This window comes from Dermacentor albipictus, chromosome 1 (genome assembly GCF_038994185.2).
Source record: "Dermacentor albipictus isolate Rhodes 1998 colony chromosome 1, USDA_Dalb.pri_finalv2, whole genome shotgun sequence".
NCBI lineage: Eukaryota > Metazoa > Arthropoda > Arachnida > Ixodida > Ixodidae > Dermacentor > Dermacentor albipictus.
This window is the reverse complement of record NC_091821.1, coordinates 2,071,076-2,089,285: the sequence shown is the minus strand read 5'-3', so window position 1 is coordinate 2,089,285 and position 18,210 is coordinate 2,071,076. Positions and strand designations below refer to the sequence as shown.

The 18,210-nt window shown below is 46.2% G+C and overlaps 1 protein-coding gene across 1 annotated transcript in view; it reads right to left on the bottom strand.

Annotated features, from left to right (window-relative positions):
• LOC139060029 (leucine-rich repeat-containing protein 20-like) overlaps nt 1–16,042 on the bottom strand; it is a 30,110-nt gene extending 14,068 nt beyond the window's left edge. The window contains exon 1 of the mRNA XM_070538731.1: nt 15,762–16,042. Coding sequence (XP_070394832.1) covers nt 15,762–15,867 — 106 coding nt within the window. The 5' untranslated portion in view covers nt 15,868–16,042. The remainder of the gene's footprint in view (nt 1–15,761) is intronic.
• Nucleotides 16,043–18,210: the final 2,168 nt, after the last annotated feature.

Below are 18,210 nucleotides of genomic sequence, written 5' to 3'. Positions count from 1 at the left end.
TAATAACTCCATGCTTCCGCACTTACAACGTTTCGGGCGATTTTGCTTTTTTATAACCTGTATTATTTCAGCACTGAATATACTGCAGGCTTTACGCTGTAACTCAACTTTTGTAAAATATTAATAATAGAGCACTAATTTCAGTTAACGATGGTAAAAGAAGCATCAGCAATGTTTTAGCCTGATTTGACATAAACACGGGGCTTTACTGAAATGGTGGCAAACGTAATGCGTCCCGACTTCTATCCTGTACGCCTTCTGTTTCAGTGGACAGGTTATGTTTGTGCACTTTCTGCAAGCTTTCACCAGCTATCTCTGGTGCTATATGATCGAAGGTAGGGAGACAAAGGTAGTAAAGAATGCACGGCTGGTGGATGCACTCTTTCCTACAAAGTGCGTCAGCAGCTATGCAGATTTGCAATATTGAATGGCTTGTAGTTACAATGATTTCTTTTCACATTGTTCAAAACTCTCGCAAGATTTCTTAGAAAGTAGCTGAGGTGTAAATGTGTTATCGTAATGATTAAAGCATGCCGAACACATGAATAGAGCATACTTTCCCCATGAGCGAGCTAAAGATAGCTCTCAATATGGTCTTTGACGTGCAATGTATGCTCTTTAGCACTATGCAACTGCGCACTCAGACGCACAGCATTCGTTCTTGGACAGAAAAGAAAAAAACATTGGATGACAGTTGTATGTCATCCGCAAGTTCAATACTATGCAACAAAGAAGAATTGATATTTTAAATGGACCTCTTTAATGTATTCATTCATTTATTCAAAAGAACCTTAAAGGCCCTATGGCTGGGCATAAAGTAAGGGGGGCATTTTAAAGAATAAAGATATAAAAAGTACAAATTTCCAACAGGAACAGTGCTATAAAGAGATTGCCGTGCTATACAATATTCAAGGCACAGGGATTACAAAGCAATATCTGAAGGCACACGAACGCTTTTTGCAATCACCAGAGCAAATGGAATACTGGTTATGAAATTAATATACAAAATTGCAAAAATGCGCGATCAAATGCACTAGACTGGGCATTCGGGAACGGCATTAAAGTGGTAAAACGTCAGTAACTTACAGCGGAACGTGTCGGGGTTAAATATGAAGGCTATGTTATCAGAGAGGTCATGCCAGAGACGAATTGCACGAGGTAATGCAAATAAATTAAATGCATTGGTTTTACCATATATGCGAATGAAAGTGGACTGATTATGTAATATGCATGGAAAAGAGTGGGGTATTCGTAGTCGTAACCGGGTTCGTTTATTAGTGTAAATATATTTTTGGAATAAGCTCAGAAGAGCGATGTTGTGGTGGATATCTAATGGTGCCACTAGAAGGTCTAGTTTAACTTGTGTAATGCTTGAGTTTATACCGTAGTTATGGGATATGAACCGGGCTGCTCTATTTTATATCTTTTCCGTCGTATTTATAAGGTAATTTAGATGAGGGGATCAAATTGATGAGGCCAATTCCAACTGTGGCAAAATGAATGTTTGGAAAGCGAGTTTTTGAATGTTTGTCGGGGCATTTCGAAAGTTTCGTCCTAGATAGCCAAGAGAGCGTGATGCTTTGGCGCATGTAGAAGCAACGTGTAGGACCCATGAAAGATTATCTGTAAGAAGAACACCAAGGTACTTTTGTATAATGAAGTGTAGGAAAGCATAGTGGAATTAAGGTGATACGAAAATTTAGAATTTACACATTTTCGGCTGAAGCACATCACCTCGCACATTGTAAAGTTTAGTGTTATAAGCCATTTGTTACACCATTTAGTGATAAGGTTGAGATCAGCTTGAAGTGCCAAGTGATCGTCAGTCGATAGTGTGAATAGGACGATAGATTATACAGTCATCGGCAAAAAGGCGCATGTAGGAAGTAATCTGGTTGGGTAAGTCGTTAATGTAGATTAAGAAAAGTAAGGGGCCGAATACGCTGCCTTGTGGGACACCAGAGCTAACAGAAGAAGGCGAAGAAGAGAAATTGTTAACAACAGTAAACTGTTCTCGAAAAGAAACAAAATTATGAATCCAGCATAATGTTAAAGTGTCAAGTCGTAGGGAAGATAATTTAGAAATAAAGCGGCCGTGGGGCACGCGGTCAAAAGCTTTAGAAAAGTTAAGAAAGATAAAGTCAGTTTGAAGATTTCAGTCCATGTTAAAGTGCAAGTCAGTCGCTAATTCAAATAATTGTGTGTCACAAGAAAATCCCTTCCAAAAACCACGCTGATTAGAAAAACTTAAATTGTGAGCTTCTAGAAGGCTGCACACGTGTGAAGTGATTATGCGCTCAAGCATTTTGCAACATATGCAGGCTAAAGATATGGACCAATAGTTGTCAGGTGAGTGAACATCTCCAGATTTGAGAATTGGTATCATTTTTCCTATTAACCAATCGGTGGGTAACTTTTCAGATGCTAGATTTTGTTGGAAAATATGGCACACGATCTTGCTGGACATAGGGACGGTGTTCTTTACCATCTTGTAGTTAATGTTGTCAGTACCAGCTGAAGTGAATATTTTGAGGTTACTAATGAGTAATTTAGTTGCTTCAACAGTGACAACAATTGGTTCTATGTATGCGGCGTCAAGTTCGGGAAAAGTTGGAACATTGGAAAAGTCCTCCAAAATGAAAACAGATGAAGAAAATGTGTTGACTACGGTGGGGCAATCGGCGCTAGAAATTGCTATGTTTTTTGTTCCGTGTAAAGTTATGGTGTTAGTATCACTTGCCGGAGATATTGTTTGCGAAATTTTTTTGGTATTGGAAGTTAGCAGCGATAACAGGTCTTGCGAGTAGTATTTATCTTTTGCGGAAGATATCGCTGAGCAGTAATTGTTTAAACACTCTTTGTATATCTAGCAAGCCTCAGCAGTGCGCACGAGTTTAGCCCTGTTATACGAATGCTTCTTTCTATACCTTAGTTTGCGAAGAGACTTGTTGAACCAAGGGCTGGATTTTTCGTTTGTTATGGAGACTATCGGGACGTACCGGCTTACTAATGCAGTTAATTGTTCCCGGTAGAGTACCCAATTTTCGTCTACGGATCGACAATTAAATGAAAGTAGTAGCACTTGGCAAAAAAATTCTTCTAGTTGGGAGTTCATCTCATCGTAATTTGCTTTGTTATAATCGCGAATTTGTTGTGTTTTTGTGCCAGACACGGGATTCTGGATGCTAACAGCTAGATGCATGAGGTTATGATCACTAAAGCCGCTCATATTTGAAAGGGAAGATATTGGGTCAGGAGCGTTTGTGAAAACCAAGTCCAAGATATTGAAAGCGCGTGTCGGCGCCTTCACTATCTGGAATAGGTTAAAATCTAACGTTAGATTGATTAGTTCCAGAGACTCATGAAATGAAGATGGCGTATGTTCCCAGTCGATGAGCGGAAAATTGAAATCACCAAGAAGAGAAACGTGGTTGGATGGACGAAGCTGGGGCGCTTTAGTAACACTCTCCCGCAAGTCATTCAAAAAGGAATGGTTACAATCTGGGGCCTGGTAACAGGCCCCAATGATTACAGCGCTAGAAGACACATGAAGAGCAGCCCACACAATCTCTATAGATGACCCGGAATCGATAAAATACAAATGAAGGTTTTTTTTAATCGCGGTAAGTACACCCCCACCTCGCGTATTGATCCGGTGGTTTCTATAAATTTTGTAAAGCTTATTTCCTTGCAGAAGTTCATTGTCGTCAATACCTGGATTCAACCATATCTCCGTTAGTACTATTATGTCTGAGTCACTATCATCTAGAAAAGCACAAATTGTATCGCGTTTAGGTAGAAAAGTTCGGACGTTAGTGTAGGCCACTGAGAGCGAGAGAGCGGCTTGCGGCAAGAAATGCAGCTGGTTATTTGGGGAGCTTGGGCTTGTATCTAGCTATCTGGTAGATTGCATTACTGAGTCGCTAGCGGTGTCGTAGACATATACTTGTTCTTCTATGTAGAGCTTGTCGAGCGCCAACTGAAAATGTTTACGTGCTGCGGACAGGATACTTTGCTTGTCCTTGAATGAAAACAATTTTGCGAATATGGGCCGTTTTTTTTTTCAGTAGGATATTTTCCTAGGCGATGAACCCGTTCGTAGTGCCTACTGGTTGTGAGAAGTTCTAGTTTTTCTTTGCAAAATTTCGTAATCTTTTCCTCAGACGTGGCCGAACCTTCTTTTTCGTCATCTTCTATCCCAAAAAATCATAAGTTTGATCGTCTTAATCTGTTTTCTGTATCGTCACGTCTGCATGTTATTCGCCGTAGCTAGCTTGAAATATCTTACAGGGTATTCTGAGGGGGAACCGCTCATGTGGGAGCAGTTACAGTTGCACTAGCTTCAAGTGCAGTGACTCTCGTTAAATGTTTTTTTTTTATTTCATCGTTAGTAGCGGCTTGTTCGTCCTTGATACCCTTAAATTCAAGCAAAGCTGACTTCAGGCCAGATTCCAGTTTTTAAATTGCCTCCAGGGCGGATTCGAAAGCATCGGACTCTGTTTTGCTCATTGGGGCAGGGTTCGATTCAACATCTCCTGATAACGTGTTATACTAACAAGAAGAATATAGGCGGCAGCGCGTAACGTCCCGCAGCCTTACATCCGATTTGAACAGAGAAATCGTCATGGCCTCTTGTTACGTTTCTTGAGAGCTTTTCTTTCGTTTATTTTTTATTTGGGTGGTTTTCCTCTTTTAATGGTTATTTTGGTCAATCTCTCTCGTTCTTTTCCTCAACTTTCGACAAATCACGTATGAGTACTTGTTTCTTTTATTTTCCTTCACACAGTTTACTTTTACCGAACATCTGATTGAATAAAGAGTTTCTAACGTTCAGTTGATTTAAATCGCTCCTTTCACAGTTCAAAGCATCTGTCTACTTCCTACTTTCGCGGAAAAGTAAGCTCCCCGGACTGAAAAGTCCTCGTGCGCATGATACTGCTTTACAGTGCCCTTTTTTTAACACCTCTGCTTCTCGGAAGAGCCTGTAAGACCACTTGCCCACCCCTCTCACCATCATCTTCCTCCGACCCACTCCTCTTGCTAATATGTGAGCAAAGCAGCGGTTCATAAATCGATGACTATCAACATTGGCTGAAGAAGGGCTGCTTTAAGCTGGAGCCAAGGGTATTTCTGCAGCAACTGCTTCACCGCGTTCACTATCACTCACTCTCCTCCGCCCCCCATAGAGGAGAAGAACAAGCGTGGGCGCCTGCGCGCCCAGGGTAGTACGAGGAAGCGTTTAAAGAAACAGAGCGTGGTAAGGAGTATTTAGTTCTGATGGCGCAATGCCACGTTAGTTGGTTGGCCATTGTTGATGTAGCAGACACCCACCTGTAGAGCACATATAAAAACACTAAGTCAAGCGAGAGCGATGGAACGAGGGAAGGGACAGGGGCGTTCTGCCACCGGTTCTTCTAGAAAGCACGGGTGACGAAAAAATTAAAAGGATCTTCATGTGTGCGCAGGCGATGTGAATCCAATGCCAAGTCCCCTTTCCTAAACGTTTGTTCTAGGTTGAAGCATCCATTTTTCAGTAACTGTTGCACCGATATACTCTGGACGAATACTCGGTAAACAAAAAAATTTAGCGTCCTAAGCCTTCCTACACTAGTCAGCCATATTGGCCATAAACCACTACTTCATGTTAGCAGCAGCCATCGTTTCCGATATAGTCTAAAGAAATATCCTTCAATGCAGCGAAATTTCTGTCAAAGACGTTCTCGCGTCCCTTATATAAACCTTTTGTTTTTTCTATGGACGCCGCCATAGCTGGATGCATGGATGTTATGAGCGTCCCCTTTGGAACGGGGCGGTGGGTGGCGCCACCAAGCTCTTGTTATTTTATTGCATAATGTCTTATCTATGTTAAATAAAAAAAGAAAAAGAAAGAAGACTCACGATGACTTCCCATAATCAGAGTTTCTGAACCTCTATTGTGTTTTTGTACGCCTATGCCATATTGTATAGGCAGTGACGCCACCTAGGGGTGGTCGGCATGTTGGCTTGGGTGAGCGCTCCGTGCTTTATGCCAGGTAGACGCCTGGCGGCAGTTTCAGTTTCTCGCTTTCGCACCCTTGCTGCCTATTTAGCATGACGCGGCATCTTGGGAAACGGTTATGTGAGACGCACAGAAGTGGTTTAGGTCGGCATGGTCATAGTTTTTGTTGGTTTCGAGGCAGACGAGGCACCCAGCACGATGTGTGCGCGCCCTTTTGAGCCTACTTAAATCTCGGAGATCAGCTGTGCATTTTTGAAAATTCGTTTCAGGAATATCAACATACTGCAGCACTCTAACTGTAATTCTAAGCTGTGATTGAGCAGGAATGAGTAGACATGGCATAGTGATTTCAAGTATTGAAATGCGCGCGAATGAAGCTGGTGCCTGACGCAAATGTTTTATACCGATTAGCGCTTATAACATGTTTTGGGGTTGCATTGGGTTGGCCGTACACAAGCACTTATATGTTTAATTTTTCATGGCATGCGAACAGATAATGGTAAGATTTTTTTAATTCATGCTGTCAATTCGCAGACGCCGATTCTCTTTGTCGAGTGAAAACCGATACACTCAAAATAGACAGCACATACACGCACCGCGCTGATGATGCACTTGGCATGTTTGCGCAGCAAGGTCCCCATGCTGTAATTAGCGATGCACCGAAAGGCAACTCAGCGGTTTTTCAACGACCGTGTATGAACTGACATCACGTAAATTCCACAGAGAACGAGCTACAACACTTCCAAATTGATCCGCAGCACACGATGGCAACACATTCAATCAACGCCGAGACGGCTTGTCAGGAGGAAAGACTTGCCGCGCGCCCTTTCCTCCTCACCCGATGAAAAGGTCTACAGACCCTTGTTGCGGAGCAATTTTCTTTAGAGGAACGAGATGGCACTTTAGGAGGCGCATCGAACGTTGCCTCAGCGAAAGCGCACGAGCACGAAACCATTACCACTGCTGCCGTGCTACTGTGCGATAAGCTATCCGAAATGCGATTGGGTGTTCGTTAACGCACTGTGCTCCATTAATGCTGCAAAATATGGAGCGGTACAGGGAACATATGTGCAATAGTTGGCTGCGCACATAGTGACTGGCACACTAAGGAATTGAATGAATCCGTGTGGTTAAGTTCACGTACCGCGGCTACATAAAGACTGCTTGCGTTACCGGCCCTTCGTAATGCACAGAATAAAAGCGACATGACTGACCCGTCACCGTTGTATTGCTAACCTCCAAGGAAACCTCCGGAACGTCACGAGGAGCGAGCACTGCTCGTTACACAAGCGGAGTGGCGCAATTTCCTGGGAAATGAGTTTCTCACATTTTATCTACACGCAAACGTATGCCCACTTTATCGCAAACGTTTCAAGAATAAGTGAATGGGCGCATTCCATGGAAAGCATGGCTTATGGCGACTATACATCCACAGCACACGAATGTTCGAAGCTCAACTTTTCATGATGGTCCACACAGTTAGCGAGTGACTAGCGTTAATGCGCCTTTGCAATTAGCTATTGCAAAGTAGAAAACGTCTATGTTGCAAACCTTGTGCGCAGCAAGAAGAAATCTATCGCAACTGAACACGCATGCTGCCAATTAGCCACAATATGAACAATGAAATACTGACCGCCCGGAGGAAGTTACTGAGTCGGCAACATGACAAGACGTTGCTTCAATGTAATTTTCAAATAAAGAACAAAGAACAATGCACGCTAATCCTAATTTAATACGAAAGCGGAAATTTTGGACAGCTGAAAATACATTTCTAGTTCCACTTTAGTACAAACACCGTGTACACTGCTCGCACTGTTAGGACAAGACGTAATGAGCTCCGGAAAGGCTTACAAGTCTTCTGAAGCTGTGCCAAAAGTTTCGTGTCGTCACAGCCTACGGCATTCACCGAAACAGAGGTTTCCTAAGCTGCACCGGCGTCATGCCCATCCATTGTAAACATAGAGGCAGCTCAGGCAAGGAATGGACGCGTCGCCACGTGATCAAACATGGAAGGCCCCCTGGAATCGCCGTGTAAATGGTTTATACATTCTGAGGCTCCTTCTGCAGCCGATTGGCCTTCCCCGGCACAGCCACTGTCACATTTACGGAGCGACATCGGATTCATGGCATCGTCTGGTTAAATTTGTCCCGGTGGCATTCAATAAAGACTTAACCTTATAATATACCAATTTTATCGATCACTAAAACTCATAACGGTGAGTTTTCGTGATTTCATCGAATCCCCCCATTCAGTCTACCGTGCAGACACTTTCCAGGCCGCACCGGCTTATACTCAAGCTCGGGGGGGGGGACGTTTACAGTGGCTCTAAATGGTTTGGAATTAGCTACGATTTTAGCGAAGTACTTGACCCGCCGTGGTAGCGTCGTGCCCACGGGGTCGATCCCGGCGGCCGCATTCCGGTGCGGGCGAAACCCACATCCGACACCCCTTGGGCGCACAAAGAAGTGGTCAAAATTAATTCGCAGCTCTCCGCTATACATCGTCCCTCACAACGCACTGCACAGTTAACTTTTTTTCGCTTTCCTCACATAAATGTAAAAGTGCCCCGTGGCATGGAAATTTGTTTCCTAAGCTACTCGAAGACGTTTGTGCCACAAGTGAAGGGCTGCAGTAGCCCATTACACTTTAAAAGCACGCACAGATTAACGCGCACCCAGCGCGGGCGCGTCCTCCCGCGCTGGCCTGTCTGGCGTTTCCCATCACTCCGAGCAACAGGACGCTCATTTTAGAACGGGGCTTTCGAAAGCGTCCCCTTCGCGTCAGACGGACCTCTCTATGTTGGACTTTTCTTTCCTCAACATTATTGCACCATTTTAACCACAATATGGGCGTTCGTGTGTATGCCTCGTTATTTGCGAGCGCTTCATGTTTTGTTTAGGCGCTGTCGTTTCGCAGCCAGCGCATCCATCTGCTGGAGAAACGAGTTGACAAAGACTCACGTGTGTTGCTTCAGCCAAGCTCAGTGCCAAATAACCGCCTAAGTTGCGGCGCAGTCCGGGTCTCGTGGTCGCGACGCGTGACAGAAAAAGCTAAAGAAAAAAGCTGTGTTCTTGAACCCGTGCCCAAGACGCAAGCGGCGCGCTCCCGCCTGACACGAGAGCGCAAAAGCCGGCCCGTTCCTGGCACAGGACACATCGCGTTTCCGGTTCAGTCCCGACACTTTGGGGCATTTTTTTTCTCTGCGCGGGGGCTCGAGCCTGCCAAGAGGATTCTGCGATGGTCGGCGCTGAAAAGGTGCCGCCCTCAAAGTCGTTTGGATGGTTGTAACTCGCCATTTACCACCCCCAGGTGCAAGCTGCTATCTGGTGCAATACGTTGCTCAACGGCATTGTACGTCATGCCAACCTCTGCGTGACACCTGCAGTGTCCTGATGAAACCAGTAATCGCTAAGCGATTGCTCCAGAAAAGGGAACAAATTCAGGAACAAACCGGCAAAGTTACGCAGTGGCTCGAACACAATCTTACCAGGCAAAGAGAAATTCTTCTGTAATATTCCTGTGTCGCATAATGGTGTTTCTTTTAAATGCGTAAGCATTTAAAGAAACACCGTCCCTCCGTCCATCCCGTAAGACGACCGCTTTCGATATAGCGCTTGCAGCAGCAAGCCGATGCACATTCATGCAGCCTCTCGCTTCAACGTCAACGGAGCGGCGAGAACACAACGCTCACAGTGGTGGCAGCACCCGCCTTACTCTGCCCTTCTGCAGATCGCTTTCAATGTACGGGCCCGCGCCTATATTTAACAACGCTAAGTGAGCTTCAACGCTAAGTAAGCGGTGAGTACACAGCGCGGGAAGGCATCGCAGATCGCTTTCAAGGTGCGGCCCGCGCAGTGGTGCCACACGAAGGCGCCGCCCGAGTACGTTTGGTCAATGGTTCGACGCGGATAGATAAGGCGCCGAAGAGTGATAACGGCTCGTAATGATCGCAACGTGATCAGCGCAACTAGCGCCGCCGTCCGCACCCGTTTGTGTCGCCACAGTGCTGTCGTTTGTACTGGCCTGATCAAGTTTCATACCACTGAAAAATGACACCGGGCTGCGTGGCGATGAGCAAGTGGCACAATGCTAACGCATACTTCGACAATTCCCAGAGGAGTTTCTGCGTAATTTTTTTCCTTTCCTTTTCGCTACTTTAGTTTATTCTCTCTTCATGCAGCAATACACGGACTAACGTTTCTTCTTAACCTGTGTCCTCCCGGCGCACTTATACATAATATATTCCGAATAAAACACAACTGATGCCGATGAAGTCGTATGTTGTGTTTAGAAGCGCAAGCATTTCTGTGCTATGCTTACCCAACGAGAAAAACTGTCCGTCCGTCCCGGAAGACGATCCCTTTCAAGATCGCGTCCGCAGCAGCGAGCGAATGCACCTTCGTGCTGCCTCTCGCCTCAACACGAGCTACACGGCGAGAGCACAGAGCACACGAGGCTGTAAGCAGTCGGCGCTCTCAGACGCCATTGCAGATCGCTTTCAAGATGCGGCACTCGTGGCCGCGCCAGGCACAGCCGGCGCCTGAGTGCTGTCGATCACGATTCATGATGGTTCGATGCTGATGGATAAGGTGCTAAAGAGCGACAACGGCTTGTAGTGATCGGAACGACATCGGCGCACCTGGTGCCGCCACCTGCAGTACTTTGCTTGTGTCATCAATTCACCTTACACCGCCATGGGCAGCACTTCATCTCGGCCGGATCAAGGTCCATAGCATTAATTATGACACCGGGCTGCGAGGAGATGAGCAAGTGGAACAATGCGCACACATATTTAGACAACTTCCAGAGGAGTTTCTGTGTAAATTCTCTTAGCACCGATTCCTGCGTTGAGCGTCGGCGTGCCTCGGTGTCCCTCGGCGTCGTTCCTCGGCGTGACCAACTGAACCAGCACAGCGAAGGATAAAAGAGCGAACGCGGAATGCAGCGGCGGATGAAAAACAGCGAGAGCATAGAGCGTGAAGAGGAAAGCAGAGGAAGCCACCTTGAAGCACAACCAGATGGCGCTCACGTACGCGCATTCGGACGCATGCGCGGACGTGAGCGCCATCGGGTTATGCTTAAAGGTGGCTTCCTCTGCTTTCCTCCTGCTACATTCGGACGCATGCGCGGACGTGCGGACGTGTGGCTAGCTAACAAGCAAAGTGGTTTGCAAAGTCTGGGTAATATATGTGGACATGAAGGCGAGAATTTTGGTTTGAAATTTAGGGCTGGAAAATCAGGTGTTATGATATTCAATTAAAACAGTGAACAGACAGTGGCCATACAGGACCGGGAAATACCTCGGGTAAAAGAATATAAACACCTTGGTGTAGGGATAAACGAAGGCTATATATGCATGGAAACAGGAAAAAACAATAAGAGTAAAGGGGAAGAGAAATGCAGCCATAATGAAACACAGAGCGTTATGTGGATGCAATAGGTACGAGGTGCTCCGGGATATGTAGAAAGGTGTAATGGGGTACCAGGACTTATTTTTCGAAATGCTGTTTTTTGCTTGAAATTAGGGGTACAATCAGGACCTGATGGCAACTAAAGGTCACTGGAACACCTCGCACTGGGCGCTCTCTGGAAAACTACAAATGAAGCTGTGCAGGGTGATATGGCCTGGTCAAGTTTTGAAGTGAAGGAAGCTCACAGTAAAATTGATTATGTACAACAACTGAGGAATATGGAAGAAAGTAAATGAGCTGGGAGAGTGTTGATGTAACTGTACGGGAAAAACATCGATTCACAGTGGAGAAAGAGAACTAGGAAGCTTACCAGGAAGTATACGACCTGGATGGTGAGCAACACGGCAACAAACAACGTCAAGCATAAAATCAGATAGGAGGATTTAACTGCATAGGTAGCGGCAGTGGAAAAGAAACCTGCCGTGAGTAACTACTTAAGAGGAAAAAACGAAATCATGAAAAAAACAATTTATGATAACTCAAAGGGAAGCCGATAACTTTTCGAAGCGAAATCAGGATGCTTTAGAACACGCACCTATAAAGCGAGATATAAGAAGGAAGAAGAAGCATGTGCTTAGCTGCGTTAAAGCTAGGGAAACGATGGAGCATGTTTTATTAGAATGTGAAGATATCCGCCCAGCGGTCGATTTAGGTACCAATGGCCACCTTGAAGCCCTTTGGTTAAGCGAGAACAAGGGGAAGTTAACATGTCCGCAATGGAGATTAGTAAGAGGTGATTGTAATTCTAAGATTGGTGGAAGAAAAGTAGGGAAACGACAAAAAAACGGAGACGTACAAAAACAAAGTTCACAACAGGGGGTTAGAAAATTTGGTTATGGAATAATTCATCGTGTTTTTTTTCTTCTTTTTTTTCTTTTTAAACTAAGTAGGACATTAGGCTGTATAATAGCAAGAGCTTGGTGGCGCAAACCACCACCCCGTTCCAAAGGGGACGCTCATAACCTCCATCCATCCATCCACGGCGGCACCAACCGTGCAAGGAAAAGAAATGAAAGAACCAGAAATGGCGCCTTCGCGCACAGCGTTGGCCGCAAGCGTGTTCCCGGCTGCAGCGGCCACTATGTGGCCGGTGTATATATAGCGCCGCGCGTCGCGACTCAGCCAGCCTCAATATATCGCGAAATGAAAACACGTTTGGAGATGCACTCAAATGTTGCATTAGGGAGTGTCGTAATCGTCGGTTAATTTTCTTTCCGTGATTCTTCACGAACCGATGCGATTTCGTCCGGCGCTCGACTTCTGCATACATTTGGAACATTGAGAGCGTGAGTCACCCTAAGTGTTCACGAGTGCAGGGGCACAATCCTGCATGCGAACTCGCAACCTAGGATTCATTATTAATTAATTAATTATGGGGTTTTACGTGCCAGAACCACTTTCTGATTAGGAGGCACGCCATAGTGGAGGACTCCGGAAATTTCGACCACCTAGGGTTCTTTAAGGTGCACCTAAATCTAAGCACACGGGTGTTTTCGCCCCCATCGAAATGCAGCCGCCTTGGCCGGGATTCAATCCCGCGACCTCGTGCTCAGCAGCCTGACACCATAGCCGCTGAGCAACCACTGCGGGTTAGAATTCATTAAGGAGCGACAGGTACACTGGAGGAGGAGACGTTTGGCAGGTATTACGAACGCGCCAGGACTTAGTGTTCCTTTCATTTCAAGTCACCACTTCAATCCGTCAGAGTCTCCTGCTCAGTCCTTGCTGATTCAGCTTGGCGATAAAACGTTTTCTGGATGCAGTCTTCCTAGAACGAAATGATGGCAATCACCATTGGACAAAACGCAGTTGATTGCGTACTCATTTGGTGTCAGTCCCCGCATTCATAAGAAGGAAATAAAGGCCTAGTGCTTTGTAATTTCACTTTGCCTAAATTGGTTATAAATTAGTAGAAAAAACCAACAAAGCAATCTTGGCGAAGCCACAGGGCTGTTAATTGCATAGCTTTTTTGTTAGCAGCCTTTAAACAGCACCTAAGCAGACGACGCATGCACCGAGTTGTTGTCGCTATGGCACACGTCCGGTCGAGATGTTTCAGCATACTACAGGCAAACGCAGCCGTCGCTTTACGTCAGTCGTACGTCACACCGCGTGCGTCACTTCCAGAGAGAGAGCGGTAATGGCGGCGTTTTCAGTCTTGGCAGCAGAAACGGGTACTTTTTTCACGGCGCTTCCTCTCGTATGTGAGCGCCGAATTTTGCATGGAGGCTCCTAAATGTTTACACTATCTTAAGCTAGTAAAAAACAGTAAAAAATTGTGTCGCTTTTGACTTTTAAGAAAACAAAGAGATGAACGTAGCCCAACTCACGGAATAGTTCCCACCGGGACGCCATTTGTGTTGCCCTTACATCCTTGATCGTAGAGTGCGGCAGTCATTAAGTACGACAGACATGGCTTTATTCCTTTTGAGCGTCATATTAAGAAAGCGTAGGGTTTTAACAAACATTCAAACAGGACTATCATTTTTTGTGTTTATTTCAAATAATGTTAGGTAATCCTGTTAAAATTAGGAGTATACGCGCCTTCCTGGATTAAAAACAAAAAGGGAACGTTTTTATAATTGAACCAGAATGTTTTCTAGCCACAGAGCCCAGAAATCTAGCACTTGTAGTCCGAGCCACTACATTTCCACGGCCTCTTTCAATGACATGGGACGCGTTTTCTTATATTTGCATGCGAAGTAGTGATAATATCAGAGAAAAATAACAAAATATATTGATTATGCAAATTTAAATGTTAACTTACACTCGACAATTATCATATGCTAAAGAATCATATCGCTGCGCTTCTTAAAGAGCCACTCAAAATTTATTAACCATTGGTACCAGTCTGAATTAATGGTAAGGCTGTCATCTCTGGTAACGCACACTGAAGAGCGAACAAGTGCGCCAAAAACAGCTCTAGAAGCGCTTTTACGTGGGCTCACGCAGACAATGGTGTTGCCACCTATGAGTGGTGTAAGCCCTCACTAGGTCGCTTTTATAGCAGTTATGGGTTGTACTGTTGGCCTTGAAGAAAGTGTCATAAGAGCTAGCAAGTACCAGGAAGAAATTTTCTGTAAGGTAGCCTGCTTTCGATAAGCTGTAAAGTAAAAAAAAAATCTGTGGTGGCACATACACGTTTTTATTAAGGAGCACACCGTACTAGATTGCACACGCCTGACTTGGGAATTCTTGGGACCACCTGGGTTCTGTGCGCAACCTCAATCTAACATGCGAGCTTGCTTGCACTTCCCCCTCAGCGAAACCCGGCTGGGACCAAGCCAAGCGAAGAGGCTCTTTGTCTAACACTACAGTGCAACGAAAACGGTGAAGACGAGGTCATTCATGAAAGAAGCCCGATCTTGTCCTGATTAGCCACTAGGGGCTATTGTGGCGTTGTCACTGTCTGCTCCATAGCTTATTGATAAAATTATTGCATGCCTATATCAAGCGCCGTGATGATGCTGTTTAGTTATTTCACGCGGCTCTACATTTACGTGAGAAGATTCCTATCGTGGAGGACTCGAAGCAGCAATTACCGTTAAGGGCTGGCAGTTCTAAATACGAGGTGCAGGTGAATGTTATTTCCAAGGAACCCAGGATCTAAAAAGGATGAATACAGCGCAGATACGTCGGCAGACAGAATAAGAAGCACGGCGCTGTGTATCCTCGTTCACCCCTCTGAGATAATGCTTAACCAACTGGCCCAGCGTCGCGCACTTCCTTAAACCAGGACATCTAGTGAGTAGCACAGCATAGTCTAAGGTTCGCTTGTACGAAACAGTGTCAGTCCTGTTTGTTCAAGCGACCTTTCCTTCAGCAAGCGATCAAGCTCTGTAGCATGTGCTGTCTCATGCCTTGGTCAGACGCGTCTGACCTGTGGAATGCACAGTAATGGCCTCCGCACGAATGCTGTTTTAGGTACACTCGTCGTAATGTAAACGTGGTAAATGCATTTATCTGAAATTTTTCGGAGTTTAAAAAGGCAATGATATACGAATGTCGCGACGTTAAACTTTACCGCCGGCGCTGGCAGCAACCGCGCATCTTTTGTTGCTTCCTTGGTGGTCAGGTCGCATAGTTAAAAGCTGCCCCGTCGAGGTATCAGGAAAATAAACATTGTGGGGACGCGAACTATCGAGGAAAAAGACGCAGTGCTTCCCTTCTCGCAAGCCTTCTGAACGACGTAGCGTCCAAAAAGCATGCGCACAGGGACGCAGGGTGAGGCGAGAATAATGCAGGCCAAAGCGTACCACATCAACTGGCGCAACGAGACGGCCACACTCACCCAGGTTCTGGTTCTCCGTGGCGTCCGTGCATCGATGTACAACCTTGATGACAGCCTTGCCGGCGCCACCGACGATGTCCACCTGCTGCTGGGACGGGGGAGGCATTTTCGGAGAGTCCGTCAAGCGCACGACAGCACAGATGAGGCACACGCCTGCCTGGTGCGAGAACACAGCGATGCGAGGAGGACCAACTTCGGGCACTTTGGAACGGGAAGTCACTAAACGGTGGCGGCGCCTGCTGTGTTCACGGGAGTCGTTGCTTTCTGGCTCCGCACCCCGGACCGGCCCAAATATAAACCCGCGGCCAGAACCCCCTCGTTCTCTCTCTCCGGAAAACCAGAATCAGCTGACCTCGGACCCGTGCCAACGACGAAAAACCCGGGGCTGTGATCCTGGAAGGGCTTTGGCCACCTTTTTTTCTTCTTTTCGTTTGTTTCCTTCTACATTCATCTTTGTAATATTCTTGGCGCAATGCTTCATTTTTTTTCCTCGTTCTCTTGCTTAAGGTCGGCAGCCTTCAAGGCCCCGGGGTTTCGCAGCAACCTGGACGCAGACCGCGGGCTTGTTCCTGTCTTTCCACCGGTTTCTAGCCTGTCGGCCCGCGCGGTTTCCGCGAAGCCCCGACCCGGGCGCACTTCTCTCTGCCGGGTGTCACACGAGGTCGAGCCGGAATTAGAAGCGGCATCCCAGCGCAGGGAACACCTCGCGGCACGTGACGCGCTCGGTGCCAGACGGCTCGCCCATCGAACGACGCACTTCCGGCCGCCATGGTCGCTCGTGACGCAAGCACTGGGATCCTCTCTGCCGTTGGCTTCTCAGTGGCTCCCTGCCAAAATGGTTGCCAGTGAAAAGCGGAACTTGCTTCGCCTTTTCATGTTCGAATAAGAGCGGTCACTGAGCGCGCAATGACTTCACCGCAAGCTCAATTCCGCCACTCCATTAGGTGCACTTATGAAGGAAGTCGCTATAAATTGCTGTTGAAATCGGGGTTTAACCGAGTCATCACATAATGTCATCTCCTAAAAAATTTCAATTCCGTGCTTTCACCTGTTAAACCAAGTTCTTATTACGAAGCACGCAATGGAGCCGCACTTACAAGTAATTTTGGCCACTTGAATTCCTTAACGGTCTCACAAACAAACGAGCATTTTCACATTTCCTCTCAACGATAAGAGGCCGCCGCCGCCGGCATCCACGCAATGTCATAGACATTCCACAGGGTACCCTGGACAAAGCCACGTGCTTTGCTCCTAATGAGCGAAACGGTAGCTCTTGTTATGAGGTAATGCAAAGTTCACTTTTGGAAGTCTAAGAATGATATTGTTGTGACCCAAAGAATTACAGCTCAAAGAAAGAAATATCTCGAGGCGTTCACTTTGTCAATAAGTAGCCAACTCAGGGCTCGTCACACCGATTGCTTTTCAATCTGAAGTAAGTGTAATGCAGCTACGATTTTTTGTTGTTGTGTTTATTACAAGGAATGCATGACGTCAACTTATTCTCCAGCTTTTTCAAGCTTCTCAACGCGTTTCGCAACCGTGCACGTATTCACTTTTGCTGCCGCTTCTGTCCGTCGCCTGCCGTCGGCGACAGTCGCCTTCACCTCTGCACACGAGTCCTCTTGATTACGCGCCCTTTCCACGCAGCACTAAATGCATCGGGGCCACAGAAGATGTCATCGCAGCATGCGCGCTCTTCTCGCTGAAGGCGGTGCACTTCACGAATTTCCACTAGCGAAAGAAAGCGTATGCAAATCCCGTTTATTTATGATTTCATGTCTTGCCGAGTGTGACGAACATCTACATCCTGCGCACTTTTACGCAGACGCTGCTCCGAGTTTGCTTGCGTTCTTGCGTTCTCAGCAACCATTCTGCAAAACGCTGCAGCTTAGCATCGCGAGCCCCAGTTGCAGAAATCTATCTCTTGTGCTGTGGGAAAAAATGGGACACCGAGGAATGCAACTTGCGACTGCGCTGTTGATTGAAGTCCATGTTTTGTTGAGGAGAATAGACTACACTCAAAGAAAAAAAAAGGAGTGACCCTTGCTCCTTGAAAGGCGGAACGGTGATGTCCCCAATGTTCGCCTTTTAACGAGGCAACTTTCCTTCCTTATGCATAAGAGGAACCATCTTGGCTTTGAAGGAGGAGCCATCTTGGCTCCTCCTTCAAAGCCAAGATGCCTGACGTCGGGCAAAGAAGGCAGTAACGTGATTATAGGCTTACCAACTGCACCTATTCTCAGCTGATAGAAGATATGCGCTTCGTAAGCGCATTTCACGTGGAAGTCCATTTCACGTGCTCGTAAGAAAAAAAGGTAGTCTCGCTCAGGTTACTATGAGTTATATGACAATGCAATGCAGTAAGTGCAAGCAAGACAAACTTGTCCGGGTAACGACCTTGTGAAACGTAATTGGCACGTTTCGCGCGGTCAGCAAGAAAGCATGTCAT